The sequence below is a fragment of the Salvelinus alpinus genome, chromosome 17, assembly GCF_045679555.1.
Source record: "Salvelinus alpinus chromosome 17, SLU_Salpinus.1, whole genome shotgun sequence".
Taxonomy (NCBI): domain Eukaryota; kingdom Metazoa; phylum Chordata; class Actinopteri; order Salmoniformes; family Salmonidae; genus Salvelinus; species Salvelinus alpinus.
Window position 1 is genome coordinate 38,105,289 of NC_092102.1, and position 18,296 is coordinate 38,123,584.

Consider the following 18,296-nt stretch of genomic DNA (forward strand, 5'->3'; position numbering starts at 1 on the left):
AGTCCACTCAGTAACAATGGTCACTACAATTCCGTCAGCGGTGGTGGCATTGTGTGTCGTGTGTACACGTGGGCTGCTCTCAGGCTGGCTTCAGCTGTCACACCTACACTGTGTCTCTGCAGTACAGAGGTAAAGCACAGAGGTACGACTCACAGCTCAAAGGCCCTGATACATCCTGTGTCTAAAGACAGACACCAAACACACTTCCTCTCTCTCTCGCTCTGATCTGCTGTGGCCGACATACTCAATGGAAAAACTCAGCTTTTAATAATAGGTATAGAAAACATAGGTTTTAGATTGTGTGATAAGAACGGTCTTTCTCTATCTCACACTCTTCTTCTCTCTCTCTGGAGCTGAGAGGTCAGTGAAAATGTCTCAGTAGATTATTTTTAGACACAGAATGCAGCGGGTGGTTGTGTGTGAGCCATCATGTATGTAAGGTAGAGGAAAAAGCAACATCCTCCAATCAACTGCCTGCTGCACATAGAAGAGTTAGAAACACAGAAGTGACGTGTGGCGTGTCTGTCAAAGGGCAGAGAGTCTCTCAAATCTCTGCTCACTCAAAGCTGTTTTTGTACCGCATGCTTTAACAGCGTATGTGGTGTCACACGCGGTGACATGCCAATTACTACTGCTACCTGTAATGGAAGACCCATTTCCCATCGATGCTGTTACATCCTTCACTGTACTGGATGAGTCATTGACAAGGTGGGCTTCTGGGGTTGATTCTGTGTAACAGCAGCAAGCAGTTGGAGAGTGAGGATGTTGGCTTCGTGGCTTCGATGTAGAAGTTGCCCGTAACCACATCTGGGAACAGATAAGGATATCTGACCCTGTATCAGGGATTTAGGGCAACTTCTACATACTCATGTTTTGTGCCCCCCTCTTCTTGCCCTCCATCTGGGAACTGGGGTGTGGGGGAGAGGGGTTCGGCGGTACAGTAAAGAGTTGTGCTACTCTACCTGACGCTGAGCTCACGCTGTGTGATGGAGGGATAGAGGGAGGAGTTGGAGGGATGGAGGAAGGAGTTGGAGGGATAGAGGGAGGAGTTGGAGGGATGGAGGAATGAGTTGGAGGGATAGAGGGAGGAGTTGTAGGGATAGAGGGAGGAGTTGGAGGGATAGAGGGAGGAGTTGGAGGGATAGAGGGAGGAGTTGGAGGGATAGAGGGAGGAGTTGGAGGGATGAAGGAGGAGTATGAGAGTCCGTGTGCAGGTGGGGCAAGGTCAATAGTACCGTGTCAAATAGCTAACACCACAATAACAACACATGCCTTCATTGGTAATGGTGGATGGAAGCGATTAGACTTCAATTTGTTCAACTTTAGGCAATGAACTGAACTTCAATTTCAGGAACAGAAAACATTTATTTTAATTTGTGAACTGGAATTTCATTTCCGTCGCCTGAATTGATATAGAACTGACACACCAACCCTGCTAGCTATTAGTGCATGTACCACAAGTCACACAGCAAAACGCCCCTGGTCATGCTTTTAAATCTATACTTAATTTAGTATATTCTTCATTTTGTGTCATCTTTCTCAGGAAATCATGAAATGTAGAGCTATTACAGAAAATGCTTTCTTGTTCCACTAGAGGGGGAAATGGAGCTGGCATCAGTCTGGTTAGCTGGAAAGCTGTAGATCTGGTATCAGTCTGGTTAGCTGTAGATCTGGTATCAGTCTGGTTAGCTGTAGATCTGGTATCAGTCTGGTTAGCTGTAGATCTGGTATCAGTCTGGTTAGTTGTAGATCTGGTATCAGTCTGGTTAGCTGTAGATCTGGTATCAGTCTGGTTAGCTGTAGATCTGGTATCAGTCTGGTTAGCTGTAGATCTGGTATCAGTCTGGTTAGCTGTAGATCTGGTATCAGTCTGGTTAGCTGTAGATCTGGTATCAGTCTGGTTAGCTGTAGATCTGGTATCAGTCTGGTTAGCTGTAGATCTGGTATCAGTCTGGTTAGCTGTAGATCTGGTATCAGTCTGGTTAGCTGTAGATCTGGTATCAGTCTGGTTAGCTGTAGATCTGGTATCAGTCTGGTTAGCTGTAGATCTGGTATCAGTCTGGTTAGCTGTAGATCTGGTATCAGTCTGGTTAGCTGTAGATCTGGTATCAGTCTGGTTAGCTGTAGATCTGGTATCAGTCTGGTTAGCTGTAGATCTGGTATCAGTCTGGTTAGCTGTAGATCTGGTATCAGTCTGGTTAGCTGTAGATCTGGTATCAGTCTGGTTAGTTGTAGATCTGGTATCAGTCTGGTTAGCTGTAGATCTGGTATCAGTCTGGTTAGCTGTAGATCTGGTATCAGTCTGGTTAGCTGTAGATCTGGTATCAGTCTGGTTAGCTGTAGATCTGTCAAGCTGTATACAGTATGAGGAGAGATCAAGGGAAGAACTCTCACCTCCTCCAGCTGGCTGTGGACGTGCTGTACGATCAAGTCTATGGCCACCATGTTGCCTCCTCCTGCCAGTATACGACACACACAGGAAGGGGAAGTGACATTAGACAGTGATGATATTATGTTGTGTACATTATAATGGTTCAGGGGACTAAGTTGACTTTTCACGTTGTCTCCAATTGACGTCAATGCATTACTACGTCAACATTTGAGTTAAGTGGAAGTTCTCCCCTGAATGTCTAAATGTAAGGGAGAATATGTGTAAGCAAATGTGTGTGTGTGTGTGTGTGTGTGTGTGTGTGTGTGTGTGTGTGTGTGTGTGTGTGTATGAGCACATGGTCATAAATTTTTTACTACGTCAGTCTGTGTGTGCTGGTTCCAAATATTACCGCGTGGTACCACAATGTCAGCCAGTCGCATGGTTGGCTCGATGTACTGCTCAAAGGCGGGCTTCACAAACTTATTGTACTGTTTGATGACGCCGTCGATGTCCCGGCCACGCTCTGTGATGTCCCTCTGCAGCCGACGCACCAGGCGGATGTCTGAGTCAGTCTCCACAAAGATCTTCATGTCCAGCAGCTGTGGGGAGGGGAGAACACACACCATGAGAAACACACACACACACACACACCATGAGAAACACACACACACCATGAGAAACACACACACACACACACACACACACACACACACACACACACACACACACACACACACACACACACACACACACACACACACACACACACACACACACACACACACACACCATGAGAAACACACACACACCATGAGAAACACACACACACACACACACACACACACACACACACACACACACACACACACACACACACACACACACACACACACACACACACACACACACACCATGAGAAACACACACACACCATGAGAAACACACACACCCACACCATGAGAAACACACACACACACACACATACCATGAGAAACACACACACACACACATACCATGAGAAACACACACACCCACACCATGAGAAACACACACACACACACACACCATGAGAAACACACACACCCACACCATGAGAAACACACACACCCACACCATGAGAAACACACACACACCATGAGAAACACACACACACCATGAGAAACACACACACACCATGAGAAACACACACACACACACACACACACACACACACACACACACACACACACACACACACACACACACACACACACACACACACACACACACACACACACACACACACACACACACACACACACTCACACACCACACACCATGAGAAACACACACACACACACCATGAGAAACACACACACACCATGAGAAACACACACACCCACACCATGAGAAACACACACACACACACACACCATGAGAAACACACACACACCCACACCATGAGAAACACACACACACCCACACCATGAGAAACACACACACACACACCATGAGAAACACACACACCATGAGAAACACACACACACACACACCATGAGAAACACACACACACACACACACCATGAGAAACACACACACACACACACACACACACACACACACACACACACACACACACACACACACACACACACACACACACACACACACACACCATGAGAAACACACACACACACACACACCATGAGAAACACACACACACTATGCCAAACACACACACCATGCCAAACACACACACACACACACGAGGACACACACACACATACACAAACTAGAGGTCGACCGATTAATCGTAATGGTCGATTAATTATGGGCGATTTCAAGTTTTCATAACAATCGGAAATCAGTATTTTTGGACACCGATTTGGCCGACTTTTATTTTTTTTACACCTTTATTTAATCTTTATTTAACTAGGCAAGTCAGTTAAGAACACATTCTTATTTTCAATGACGGCCTAGGAACGGTGGGTTAACTGCCTCGTTCAGGGGCAGAACGACAGATTTTTACCTTGTCAGCTCGGGGGATTCAATCTTGCAACCTTACAGTTAACTAGTCCAACGCTCTAACCACCTGCCTTACATTGCACTCCACGAGGAGCCTGCCTGTTACGCGAATGCAGTAGAAGCCAAGGTAAGTTGCTAGCTAGCATTCAACTTATCTTATAAAAAACAATCAATCAATCAATCAATCAATTATAATCACTAGTTAACTACACATGGTTGATGATATTAATAGTTTATCTAGCGTGTCCTGCGTTGCATATAATCGATGCGGTGCGTATCGTTGCTTCAATGTGTACCTAACCATAAACATCATTGCCTGTCTTAAAATCAACACACAGAAGTAAATATTTTTAAACCTGCATATTTAGCAAAAAGAAATCCAGGTTCGCAGGCAATATTAACCAGGTGAAATTGTGTCACTTCTCTTGTGTTGATTGTACGCAGAGTCAGTGTATATGCAACAGTTTGGGCCGCCAAATTGGCCAGAATCTTACGTAATTATGACATAACATTGAAGGTTGTGCAATGTAACAGGAATATTTAGACTTATGGATGCCACCCGTTAGATAAAATACGGAACGGTTCCGTATTTCACTGAAAGAATAAACGTCTTGTTTTCGAGATGATAGTTTCCGGATTCGACCATAATAATGACCTAAGTCTCGTATTTCTGTGTGTTATTATGTTATAACTAAGTCTATGATTTGATAGAGCAGTCTGACTGAGCGGTGGTAGGCAGCAGCAGGCTCGTAAGCATTCATTCAAACAGCACTTTCCTGCGTTTTGCCAGAAGCTCTTCGCTGTGCTTCACGCCTATCAACTCCCGAGATTAGGCTGGTGTAACCGATGTGAAATGGCTAGCTAGTTAGCGGGGTGCGCGCTAATAGCGTTTCAAACGTCACTCGCTCTGAGACTTGGAGTAGTTGTTCCCCTTGCTCTGCATGGGTAACGCTGCTTCAAGGGTGGCTGTTGTCGTTGTGTTCCTGGTTCGAGCCCAGGTAGGAGCGAGGAGAGGGACGGAAGCTATACTGTTACACTGGCAATACTAAAGTGCCTATAAGAACATCCAATAGTCAAAGGTATATGAAATACAAATCGTATAGAGAGAAATAGTCCTATAATTCCTATAATAACTACAACCTAAAACTTCTTACCTGCGAATATTGAAGACTCATGTTAAAAGGAACCACCAGCTTTTATATGTTCTCATGTTCTGAGCAAGGAACTTAAACGTTAGCTTTCTTACATGGCACATATTGCACTTTTACTTTCTTCTCAAACACTTTGTTTTTGCATTATTTAAACCAAATTGAACATGTTTCATTATTTTTTTGAGACTAAATTGATTTTATTGATGTATTATATTAAGTCAAAATAAGTGTTCATTCAGTATTTTTGTAATTGTCATTATTACAAATAAATAAAAATAAATAAAAAAAATTGGCCGATTAATCGGTATCTGCTTTTTTTGGCCCTCCAATAATCGGTATCGGTATTCGCGTTGAAAAATCATAATCGGTCGACCTCTAACACAAACCATGAAAAACACACACAGCCAATGTACAGGGGGACATTTGAGTCGTACCTGTAACAGTTCTTTATCTGCAAAGGCCATGATTCCCTCAAAGATGATAACACTGGCTCCATACACTGTTTTCTGAGAGGGATGAAACACACGCTGTGGGTTTAGTATGATTTTGACACTTCCAGAAGTGTAGTGTATAGACGCCACCTAATGTCTGTGGTGTTTTTGGTGACAAGTCCACATTTCTCTGCTGGCACAATAGCTCCCTGTGCTGTTTATGTCTGGTAATGCCAATTAGTAAAATGTGACTGAGTTTCAGCTCTCTATCTTCCCCCATGCTAATGGTTAACAGGGCTAATCTTCTCATAGTTATGGGATAACTATAAAACATGTCAAGACAAACAAGAATGGCTGCCGCTGTGCATCTGGGATGGATTGGCAACTTTATGTCATAAAATTACTCCATAACTCCAGATGTTGAGTAATCTAGACCAAGATTACACTGCAATAACCCTACCCCAATATCTAGACCAAGATTACACTGCAATAACCCTACCCCAATATCTAGACCAGGATTACACTGCAATAACCCTACCCCAATATCTAGACCAAGATTACACTGCAATAACCCTACCCCAATATCTAGACCAGGATTACACTGCAATAACCCTACCCCAATATCTAGACCAAGATTACACTGCAATAACCCTACCCCAATATCTAGACCAGGATTACACTGCAATAACCCTACCCCAATATCTAGACCAAGATTACATTGCAATAACCCTACCCCAATATCTAGACCAGGATTACATTGCAATAACCCTACCCCAATATCTAGACCAGGATTACACTGCAATAACCCTACCCCAATATCTAGACCAGGATTACACTGCAATAACCCTACCCCAATATCTAGACCAAGATTACACTGCAATAACCCTACCCCAATATCTAGACCAAGATTACATTGCAATAACCCTACCCCAATATCTAGACCAAGATTACACTGCAATAACCCTACCCCAATATCTAGACCAAGATTACACTGCAATAACCCTACCCCAATATCTAGACCAAGAAAACACTGCAATGTGGGGGAGGCATTTATGTGTGTGTTTGTGTGTCCTCACCCAGTCCTTCTGGCGTCCGTGTGTGGTGAAGTCATACACAGGGATCTTGACACTCTTTCCCAGTTTCAGTTTCCTCAGTATGTGTGCCAGCAGGCCAAAGTCAAAGGCATCCGGGTGGTCAAAGTTGTAGTCATTACTGGCTGCCGTGACCTGCTGCTCAGGAGTCAGAACCTACACACAACATTGGATGAATATTAAAATAACGTTAAACCATGGCCGTTTCGCAAGCAGAAAGACATCCCTGAAAAATCAGTGGATGAAGCATGAAGATAACACAGGTACGCAGTCACGTGCACGTGGACGTCCATGTGCACACACTCACCCTATCGGAGTGCCTCTCAACTAAGCTTGACTAAATTTAGGCCAGACGGGAATGCTGTGTCCCTCCTGTGAGGACTGTGCCAGAAGGTGTGTGTGTGTGTGTGGAAGCGCATGCACATTGCACTGGACCGTAGCCAGCCCTTTCAAATTCGAGCCCTGGGATTTGGAACTCTCCTACCTCCTCCTCTCGTGGTTCAATCATAAGCACTTTATAAGTAACAGTGTCATAGAAATCCAGCCACTCCAGTGCTTCTCCAGAGCCAAGATGGGCCTGGGAAGCCAGAATGAGAGGTGGGGTATCTCAGAGTGGATATCCATTCATATGGGAGTGAGCAGGAGTTAGAAGTTTCCCCAGATCACTGTTACTTGGTCAGTACTTTTGTAAATCTCCCTAATGGTTAAGGTTTAGATTTGGGTTAGGGTAAACTGAACCTAGATCTGTGATGAATGGCAACTACCACTGCTGCTGATGTTCTACATGGAAATGGTGTTTGGTTGTTAACTCACAACTGGTATTTGGTATCTTAAAGTGGCATTAGTTAAGATCCAAAGGTGGCTGGTAAAGCTGGTGACCTACTGTAAAGCTGGTAGAGCTGCAGTAACAGTAAAGCTGGTGATCTACAGTAAAGCAGGTGACCTACAGAAAAGCTGGTAGAGCTGCAGTAAAGCTGGTGATCTACAGTAAAGCTGGTAGAGCTGCAGTAAAGCTGGTGACCTATAGTAAAGCAGGTAGAGCTGCAGTAAAGCTGGTGATCTACAGTAAAGCTGGTAGAGCTGCAGTAAAGCTGGTGATCTACAGTAAAGCTGCAGTAAAGCTGGTGACCTACAGTAAAGCTAGTAGAGCTGCAATAAAGCTGGTGACCAACAGTAAAGCAGGTAGAGCTGCAGTAAAGCTGGTGATCTACAGTAAAGCTAGTAGAGCTGCAGTGAAGCTGGTGACCTACAGTAAAGCTAGAATAGCTGCAATAAAGCTGGTGACCTACAGTAAAGCAGGTAGAGCTGCAGTAAAGCTGGTGACCTACAGTAAAGCTAGTAGAGCTGCAGTAAAGCTGGTGACCTACAGTAAAGCTAGTAGAGCTGCAGTAAAGCTGGTGACCTACAGTAAAGCTAGTAGAGTTCCAGTAAAGTCAGGCTGTCACTCTGTTACATAACACAGTAAGGGGAAGCTGATGACTCTTTTAATGATGGTTGGTTGGCCAATATCGTTCTCCTCTTGTCCTCACCCTCGCTCACCCAAATGTTGCTTCTTTTCCCCCTCTCTCATCCCTCTCATTTTACATCTACCCTCTTATCCCCTCAGGGATCTTTCCATCTCTTCAGAAGCCTGGTCACTCAGGGTAGAGAGATAGTGAGCGATAGTGTCACGGCTGTCTTCGTCCTCCTCATCTGACGAGGAGAAGCGAGAAGGGTCGGAGGACCAATATGCAGCGTGGTAAGTGTTCGTCATTTTAGTGGAAAAACTGAACACTACAAAACAACAAAGTGACAACCGTGAAGCTAATGAACAATCGTGCTGACACAAACACTACACATAGACAATCACCCACAACCCACAATGACAAAACAGGCTACCTAAATATGGTTCCCAATCAGAGACAATGACTAACACCTGCCTCTGATTGAGAACCATATCAGGCCAAACACAGAAACAGACAAACAACATAGAATGCCCACTCAGATCACACCCTGACCAAACAAAACATATAAACATACAAAGCAAACTATGGTCAGGGCGTGACAGATAGAGAGGAGTAGAGCGAGATAGAAAGACAATGGGATTACGTGGTATTAAAACACTGTAGAAAACCATCTCCAGATCTCATTCAGATTTTGAGCGGAGTGAGAGGGAAGCTGTACAGTGCATGAGTGCTGTTGTGTTGTTATTGTGTTGTTATTGTGCTGTTATTGTGTTGTTATTGTGTTGTTATTATGTTGCTATTGTGCTGTTATTGTGCTGTTAAATATGTTGTTATTGTGTTGTTATTGTCAAATAAAATAAAATTGTATTTGTCACATGTGCTGAATACAACAGATGTAGACCTTACAGTGAAATGCTTACCTACGATCCATAACCACCAATGCAGTTCAAGAAAATATTTACTAAGTAAACTAAAGTAAAAAATGAAATAAAAATTAACACAATAAAATAACAATAACAAGACTATATACAGGAGGAACCGGTTCTGAGTCAATGTGCGGGGGTACAGGTAAGTCGAGGTAATTTGCACACGTAGGTAGGGGTAAAGTGACTATGCATAGATAAAACAGTGAATAGCAGCAGTGTAAAACCAAAGAAGTGGCTCAATGTAAAATTATTATTTATTTTGTATTTATTTTTTTGTCAATGTAAATAGTCTGGGTGGCCATTTGATTAACTGTTCAGCAGTCTTATGGCTTGGGGATATAAGCTGTTAAGGAGCCTTTTGGACCTTGGCGCTCCGGTACCACTTGCCGTGCGGTAGCAGAGAGAACAGTCTATGACTTGGCCTTCCTCCTTTTTTGGGCCTTCCTCTGACACCACCTAGTATATAGTGCTGGACGGTGGGAAGCTTGGCCCCATAGATGTACTGGGCCGTACGCACTACCCTCTGTAGTGCCTTGCGGTCGGAGGCCGAGCAGTTGCCATACCAGGTGGTGATGCAACCCACCAGAATGCGCTTGATGGTGCAGCTGTATAACTTTTTAAGGATCTGGGGACCCATGCCAAATCTTCTCAGTCTCCTGAGGGGAAATAGGTTTTGTCATGCCCTCTTCACGACAGCCTTGATGTGTTTAGACCATGATAGTTTGTTGGTGATGTGGACATCAAGGAACTTAAAACTCTCGACCCACTACACTACAGCCCCGTCGATGTGAAAGGCGGCGTGTTCGGCCCTCCTTTTCCTGTATTCCACGATCAGCTCCTTTGTCTTGAGGGAGAGGTTGTTGTCCTGGCACCACTCTGCCAGTTCTCTGACCTCCTCCCTATAGGCTGTCTCGTCGTTGTCGGTGATCAGGCCTACCACTGTTGTGTCATCAGCAACCTTAATGATGGTGTTGGAGTCGTGCCTGGCCGTGCAGTTATGGGTGAACAGGGAGTACAGAAGGGACTGAGCACACACCACTGAGGGGCCCCCGTGTTGAGGATCAGCATGGCAGATGTTTTGTTGCCTACCCTTACCACCTGGGGGTGGCCCGTCAGGAAGTCCAAGATCCAGTTGCAGAGGGAGGTGTTTAGTCCCAGGGTCCTTAGCTTAAGAGGCGACTCCGGGATGCTGGCCTTCTAGGCAGAGTTCCTCTGTCCAGTGTCTGTGTTCTTTAGCCCATGTTAATATTTTATTTTTATTGGCCAGTCTGAGATATACATTTTTCTTTGCAACTCTGCCTAGAAGGCCAGCATCCCGGAGTCGCCTCTTCACTGTTGACGTTGAGACTGGTGTTTTGCGGGTACTATTTAATGAAGCTGCCAGTTGAGGACTTGTGAGGCGTCTGTTTCTCAAACTAGACACTAATGTACTTGTCCTCTTGCTCAGTTGTGCACCGGGGCCTCCCACTCCTCTTTCTATTCTGGTTAGAGCCAGTTTGCACAGTTCTGTGAAGGGAGTAGGACACAGCATTGTACGAGATCTTCAGTTTCTTGGCAATTTCTCGCATGGAAGAGCCTTCATTTTTCAGAACAAGAATAGACTGATGAGTTTCAGAAGAAAGTTCTTGGTTTCTGGCCATTTTGAGGCTGTAATCGAACCCACAAATGCTGATGCTCCAGATAATCAACTAGTCTAACGAAGGCCAGTTGTATTGTTTCTTTAAATAGCACAACAGTTTTCAGCTGTGCTAACATCCCGTGTTAGCACAGGTCCCGTGTGGCTCAGTTGGTAGAGCATGGCGCTTGCAACGCCAGGGTTGTGGGTTCATTCCCCACGGGGGGACCAGGATGACTATGTATGAACTTTCCAATTTGTAAGTCGCTCTGGATAAGAGCGTCTGCTAAATGACTTAAATGTAAATGTAAATGTAACATAATTGCAAAAGGGTTTTCTAATGATCAATTAGCCTTTTAAAATGATAAACTTTGCTAACACAACGTGCCATTGGAACACAGGAGTGATGGTTGCTGATAATGGGCCTCTGTACGCCTATGTAGATATTCCATAAAAAAATCAGCCATTTCCAGCTACAATAGTCATTTACAACATTAACAATGTCTACACTGTATTTCTGATCAATTTTATGTTATTTTAATGGACCAAAAACGTGCTTTTCTTTCAAAAACAAGGACATTTCTAAGTGACCCCAAACTTTTGAACGGTAGTGTATAGATTCTGGGTGTAGTTATCCATTAATTCCAGTGTGCACCTAGCAAGAGGCTGTTGTTTAGCTGTGTTTCTGTAGCGCACATGTGGTAGAGTGATACAAATAACCATGATATCATTCGGCCAGGTAAGCATAAGCTACTTTGTAATGAACATTTAATTGAGAAGGTTTTTGGGAAAACCTTTCCATTTCCCAGAAGACTTTTCATGAGCATTATTGCTAACGGATACACAGACGCGCACCACACACACAGATGGGAAATTCTCGTACGAATCACTGAAGCATTCTGTTCATGTCTTATGATAAACTTGGGCAATTTAATTCATTTTCAGAACATTTAGTTGGTTCCTTACTACGTTCAAAACATTTTTGAATATTGTTGAATTACGTTTTAATGTCTGGATTCCGTCTGCGTTCTTCGGATTTTATAGTGCCCTACACGCACACACACACACACCTTGTAGAAGGAGTCCATGGAGAGCAGGACCACCCAGGGGACATCCAGAGCCTCTATGATCTTCCTGGCTACAGTGGTCTTCCCTGAGGCACTGCCCCCACACAGACCTGCAGAACACACAGGGCACAATGGAAACTAGGTAAGATGAACGAGGTAGACCACTTAAAAGTCCTTGGCTCAACTGAAAGTAGCTTTTCAATGTCTACAGTAACTGGACGAGTCTCTTTTATCAGCAGGGCACTATCTGAAACATTTCTGTTCAGTGGTGTAGAAACCCCTCCTGCCGTGTTCAAATATCAAATAATGACTTACGACGGGGCATCAATAACCGTTATCAGTTAACACGTTGATGCTTATTCCCAAGAAAGTCTGGTTTCCTCTTGTAGCAGATGTTATCCCCTCTGCTTTCTCAGACAAAGCACAGGCACCCACGACATCATAGAACAGCTTTCAGGTGCATGACATTGTGACAGTAATACGTAGTTTCATTCACAAGCAATTTGACCAGGAATAGAGGGCTGTGGATAGCCCTGCAGCTGACCTTAACCCTGTGACGTTCACCATGTCATGTGTGTGTCTTGACTTAGAGGGCTTGGGAAGCAGGAGACATAAAACAGTCAACGAAGCATTATTCTATTCAATTCTCCTGAGGGTTCCTACCGATGACGAAGGCCTCTTTGGACTGGGTTCCATGTTCGTTATACCAGGGTGGGCGGCCGGCTGTGTAGATGGTCCGCTTGGACGTCCGCAGCAGGGGCGGTTCTGACTTGCACTGGCTGGTAGTCCGTTTCCGTGGTGACAGCCCAGAGCTGACGGAGGTGAGGAGTCTGTCCAGGGAGCCCTCTCCGCCCCCGCTGCAAAATAATCAGACAGAAGAGCAACATGTCACTTCCTCTTAATTTCAGCAGTATGAAGAAAAAAAAAACTGACACACTTTTGGTGTGAACTATCCCTGTAAAACGCAGAATGTGTGAATATCAGATTTGAAAAGACAGCTCAAAGTTTGAGAACTGTTATCACAATACCAGCATATGTTCTTTGGACTTCGGACCAAGCACCAAAAATGACAGCATATACAACAAAACGCTGCATAGAACACATTGATATATGTGAAGACCATCAGGAGAGATACAGAAAGGCATTATGGGATATGTTGTTGTTTATGTTGGGACAACATAAAACATTTCACAACAGTCACCTTTGTACAAATACCTGTCTGATTTGGGCTGTAATAAAAAAGGTGTGTTCCCGTTCTGCTTTTCCTGATAAACGACACAGGCAGTTGAGACAGCATACTACAAACATTACTGACGTGATTCAGTATCACTGACAATGGCAACACCTCCATATCTATCCTTCTACATTGATTAACACAGAGAACTAACAGTCAGAAGGAATCAGTAATCAATGATCACCTGTTGCTTTTTACGATGGACCCTTGATCAGTGCTCTGTTTACACCAAGTACTTTGTTTAGCCTGAGTATACTGCTTCCTATACAAACCACTGAATATATGTCAATCATATGATAGAATTGAGTCAATCCCCATCCCTTTCTCTCCATTTCTTCCCCTCTTCTCAATAACTTTCTCAAGGGTACGCAAGCTCACATCACAGTTACCATGCACATTAACACAGACAGGTTGTTGGTTTCTAAGACAAATGCAAGATCACTGGTTGGTTGTGTAAGTGTGACCTGAGGCTAAGCCTTTGTCCCCTGAGAGTCAGCTTGTCTTCACTGGTGGGGGAGGAAGGGGACTGTTGTGTCTGTTGTTGATCAGGGGTACAGTACATCAACACTTGGATAGTTGCAACCCGCAACAAATGAAACCCTGCTTATATGACTAGTATAACTTCTTATTTTAGTTACCACTGACTACTGAAATGCCTACCGTTGCTAAATAGCCTCATAAACATGGCATGGATCTTGCAAGATGAGCTCTCTTAGCAGACCCATCTTTGACAGAGCAAGTATAATGTTTCATTCATAACCAAGTGGGAATTTACCACATACGACTGGGAAAAATCCAATTGAATGCCCCTCCAACTGGTAATTACTAGTGGGAAACTCCTCTATCATCCAGAGCTCTCACATTCCCACAAGCTAACCTCTGACGTCACCTACAGTGGTTCGTCCTTTAAAAGTTGCAGCATACTGCGGCGCAGCTTGCAATGTGCCGCAGAATTCTATGGCACGTTATTTAAGTGTGAACCACTGGTACCATTAATGCTAGTTAGTGCTAGTTTGACCACCAGAGGGCATATTTATCAAATGATAGCCTTTAATAGTGGCTGTACTAGAGAATTTAAAACCTTTTTTTGTAAGAACATAGCATATGGGACTGATTTTAAGAAATGTTGCATAATTAATTTGCTTAATATTACAGTGTTTCTACTCCAAGAAAAGTGAAAAACCCTCTGGATTTCCATTGGGATGGATCGGAAAATATGGCACTGTACAACGTGACGGTCGGGAGTAGGCTACAGTACTGGGCTATTTAGCTAAAGAATCCCTGTGTCGTGTGGGCACGCGGGAGCCCGGGGCTCAATTCCCAGACGGGGAGGAAGGTGTAGGCTGTCAGAGATTATTATTAATTTTAAATGATCTAAAAGCCCGTTGGATATTCTCACAGATATATTATTAACCCTGTTATTAGCAGGCCAATATAAATTGGTCATATTGTTCATGGCTCCCGAGTGGCGCACAATGGGATTGCCTTGCAGTTCTCCAGCTGTATCCCCTGAAAGTGCACAAGGTTCAAGGCACGAGGTCAGAGGGCACGGGATGGGTTGCAGAGCAGCGCACAGAAGACCGACCTAGCCCATGGGGAAGTGAGGAGGAGGAAGGGGGAGGGGGTGGACCCCCACCCCGCCACACTGGCAACACTTTAACGGACATTGAACATGGGGTGAGACATTTTTACTAATTTGTAAATAATGGCAGTTTGTTATTTAGAATTATTTCTGTTTTTATAGGGAGAAAAAACAAAAACCTAGTCATCTCATGGGTCTCCAAGTCAAGGCTGGCACAGGTATTGAACCAGCATCTGTAGCAACACAGCTTGCGCTGCTATGCAGTGTCTTAGACCATTGTGCCACTCAGGCGCTGTACAACATGAAAGGGTCGGGAGTGGCATACAGTACTACAGTAAGAGCAAAATAATCCTAACAAAAAAATAATAATAAATAAAACCTTAGTGTAACAACAGTTTTAGTAAGTAATACTGAAGTTGTGCACAATTAGCAGTTTCTTTTTAGGTTTATGTCACCCATTAATTGTAAGTTAGAGACACATTAGCGCCTTTGGACCCAAAAGCATAATCAGTGCTCTACCTCCCCCTTGCGCTGGTCTGGAGCAATGAAGTGGTGACGCAGGGTACCGTACTAAACCACAAATTACCTCTAAGTCCTGCAGCATAATCACACAACTTTTAGTGGAGCAACCACTGTACTAAGGTAATTATCTTAATACCATCATTTTCGGCAGTTATAAGCAACAAAATATAATTTAATAAATGTATTCATGTTTTTGAACACTATCATTTGTTTACAAGCATGATAGCTGTAGTTTTAGTTTATGGTTTAAACAACTTGTTAGCAATTAGACAATCTGCATTTCTCAACAAGTTCAAAGCATGTGAATGCATCCAACTGGTATTTACGACTTCACAACTGGTAAATTCCTACCTCCCACTTGGTTACGAACACAGCATTGGTACTTTGAACCTGCCAGTGTGAATTTGTATGCACATAATGGATATGCAAATCTAACACCAACCCAGACCCGATCGCTGGACGTCACAACATTAGAACAACTGTGATTGGTTCACAGGTACTTGCAACAGACATTTATACACGTAGACCTACAGAGTGCATTCGTTTTCATTGGACGCATGGGCATGGGATGGCATCAGACCAAGAGCTCAATACAGGGAGGTGGGGAGGGCATTCAAATGCATCTATTACTATTCTACCAAGATCGCAGCCCCAACTCAAACCACACAGACTGTCTGACATGGAACAGAATACGCTGAGTGGAACGTGCTTAGTCAATTCCCTCCAAAATACTACAGCCACCATGACTCGACATGTGAAATGCAACTTTGTTCTTAAAACATGCCCACAATAAGGATAGTCAGTCTCACACTCATTTGATTAAACTCAGTAGCGAAATATGCCTAAACCACTTAGTCTCAATCTCTGATCTAATTAAAGTCACCACCAGTACAATCCAGGACAACCAACCTAACCTATCACATTCCTAACAAGCCTTTTACAAAGCCATTATGTCTAGAGGCAGTTTAGCTGTCTAGCAGGTTAGTCCCCATGCAACCCTGGTGCCTAAACCATTTGTCTAAACACACTTCTAGCTGTCTGATTGTAGCTCCACTAAACTTGTCTTTATTTCTCTCTCTCTCTCAATTCAACTCAATTCAAGGGCTTTATTGGCATGGGAAACATATGTTAACATTGCCAAATCAATTAACATCTCTCTCATTATATATATATACATATGTGTGTGTGTCCACCTACTGTATTAAGCGAGAGATCCACACCTCTCCCTTAGAGGTTTGTAAGAACCCGGAACCCATTTCTGTGGTCGGAGAAAGTCCCAGGTAGGTAGGTACGTAGTAGATGTTCCTGCCTGTTCTGGACTTTCACTGGCTGTGTGGCTCCACTCCCCTGTGCTACTCCACCCCACGGCTTTATAGCCTAAATACCTTCAAGTGGAACAAGCAAGGGGTCAAAGGTGGCAGGCAGACATCAGGGGGAGGGCAGCAAGGTTACAAAAGCTCAGTGTTTTCATACCCTACCCATCCCACCCAAGGCAGCTTGGAGAGGGAGTGGGGAGAAGCGCATGGCAGCCTCTGCATATCAGTTGTTTTCTTCATGTGCTTTCCCTGGACACACTACCAGTCAAAATACTGTGTACACTATCAGTCAACAGTCAACACACTACCAGTCAACAGTCTGAACACATTACCAGTCAAAATACCAATAAGAAGAAGAGACTTGCTTAGGCCAAGAAATATGAGCAATGAACATTAGACTGGTGGAAATCTGTCCTTTGGTCTGATGAGTCCAAATTTGAGATTTTTGGTTCCAACTGCCGTGTCTGTGAGACGCAGAGTAGGTGAATGGATGATCTACACATGTGTGGTTCCCACCATGAAGCATGGAGGAGGAGCTGTGATGGTGCTTTGCTGGTGACCCTGTTGGGGATTTATTTAGAATTCAAGGCACACTTAACCAGCATGGCTACCGCAGCATTCTGCAGCGATACGCCATCCCATCTGGTTTGCGCTTAGTGGGACTATCATTTATTTTTCAACAGGACAATGACCCAACACACCTCCAGGCTGTGTAAGTGCTATTTGACCAAGAAGGAGAGTGATGGAATGCTGCATCAGATGACCTTTTCCTCCACAATCACCTGACCTCAAACAAATTGAGATGATTTGGGATGAATTGGACTGCAGAGTGAAGGAAAAGCAGCCAACAAGTGCTCAGCATATGTGGGGAACTCCTTCAAGACTGTTGGAAAAGCATTCCAGCTGAAGCTGGTTGAGAGAATGCCAAAAGTGTGCAAAGCTGTCATCAAGGCAAAGGGTGGCTGCTTTGAAGAATCTATTGCATGGCCAATGCAGACGTTGGATTGACCATAGGCCCAGATGCACTTCTCTCTCCAGAATGCTCTCTCTCCTGCCAATTTGTGCACATTAATTGTGTGAATTGTTTGCATTTGATTGTTTGTCTATATCAATTTCTAGTTTCATGTATCAGTAGTAGTACACTTACCGGCTGCCACCCAGTTACTCAACCCTGTACCTTAGAGGCTGCTGCCCTGTACATAGACATGGAATCACAGGTCACTTTAATAATGTTCACATACTGCTTTACTCATTTCATATGTATATAATGTATTCTACTGTATTTTAGTCAATGCCACACCGACATTGCTCGTCCTAACATTTATATATTTCTTAATTCCATTCTTTTACTTTTAGATTTGTGTGTATTGTTGTGAATTGTTAGATATTACTGCACTGTTGGTGTAATGGGTGTCGTCGGAAGGACGAGACCAAGGCGCAGCGTTCTCAGAGTTCCACATAATTTAATCACGAAGTGAAACTAAAACAGGACAACACAATAACGAATACAACGACCGCCCAGCTTCAATGTGCAAACTCCC

General features: G+C 43.9%; 1 protein-coding gene across 4 annotated transcripts in view; it reads right to left on the minus strand.

Annotated features, from left to right (window-relative positions):
* The window catches only part of uckl1b (uridine-cytidine kinase 1-like 1b), a 77,413-nt gene that overhangs the window by 34,460 nt on the left and 24,657 nt on the right, over positions 1-18,296 (minus strand). For 2 of the 4 annotated variants that reach the window (XM_071348888.1, XM_071348884.1), the window contains exons 2-7: positions 12,765-12,958; positions 12,105-12,211; positions 7,034-7,204; positions 5,961-6,032; positions 2,781-2,970; positions 2,395-2,456 (exon numbers count right to left, since the gene is read on the minus strand). In XM_071348888.1, coding sequence (XP_071204989.1) covers positions 2,395-2,456; positions 2,781-2,970; positions 5,961-6,032; positions 7,034-7,204; positions 12,105-12,211; positions 12,765-12,958 — 796 coding nt within the window. Of the gene's footprint in view, positions 1-962; positions 980-2,394; positions 2,457-2,780; positions 2,971-5,960; positions 6,033-7,033; positions 7,205-12,104; positions 12,212-12,764; positions 12,959-16,636; positions 16,825-18,296 lie in introns of all 4 variants that reach the window. The other 2 variants (XM_071348886.1, XM_071348887.1) reach the window with 2 other exon arrangements.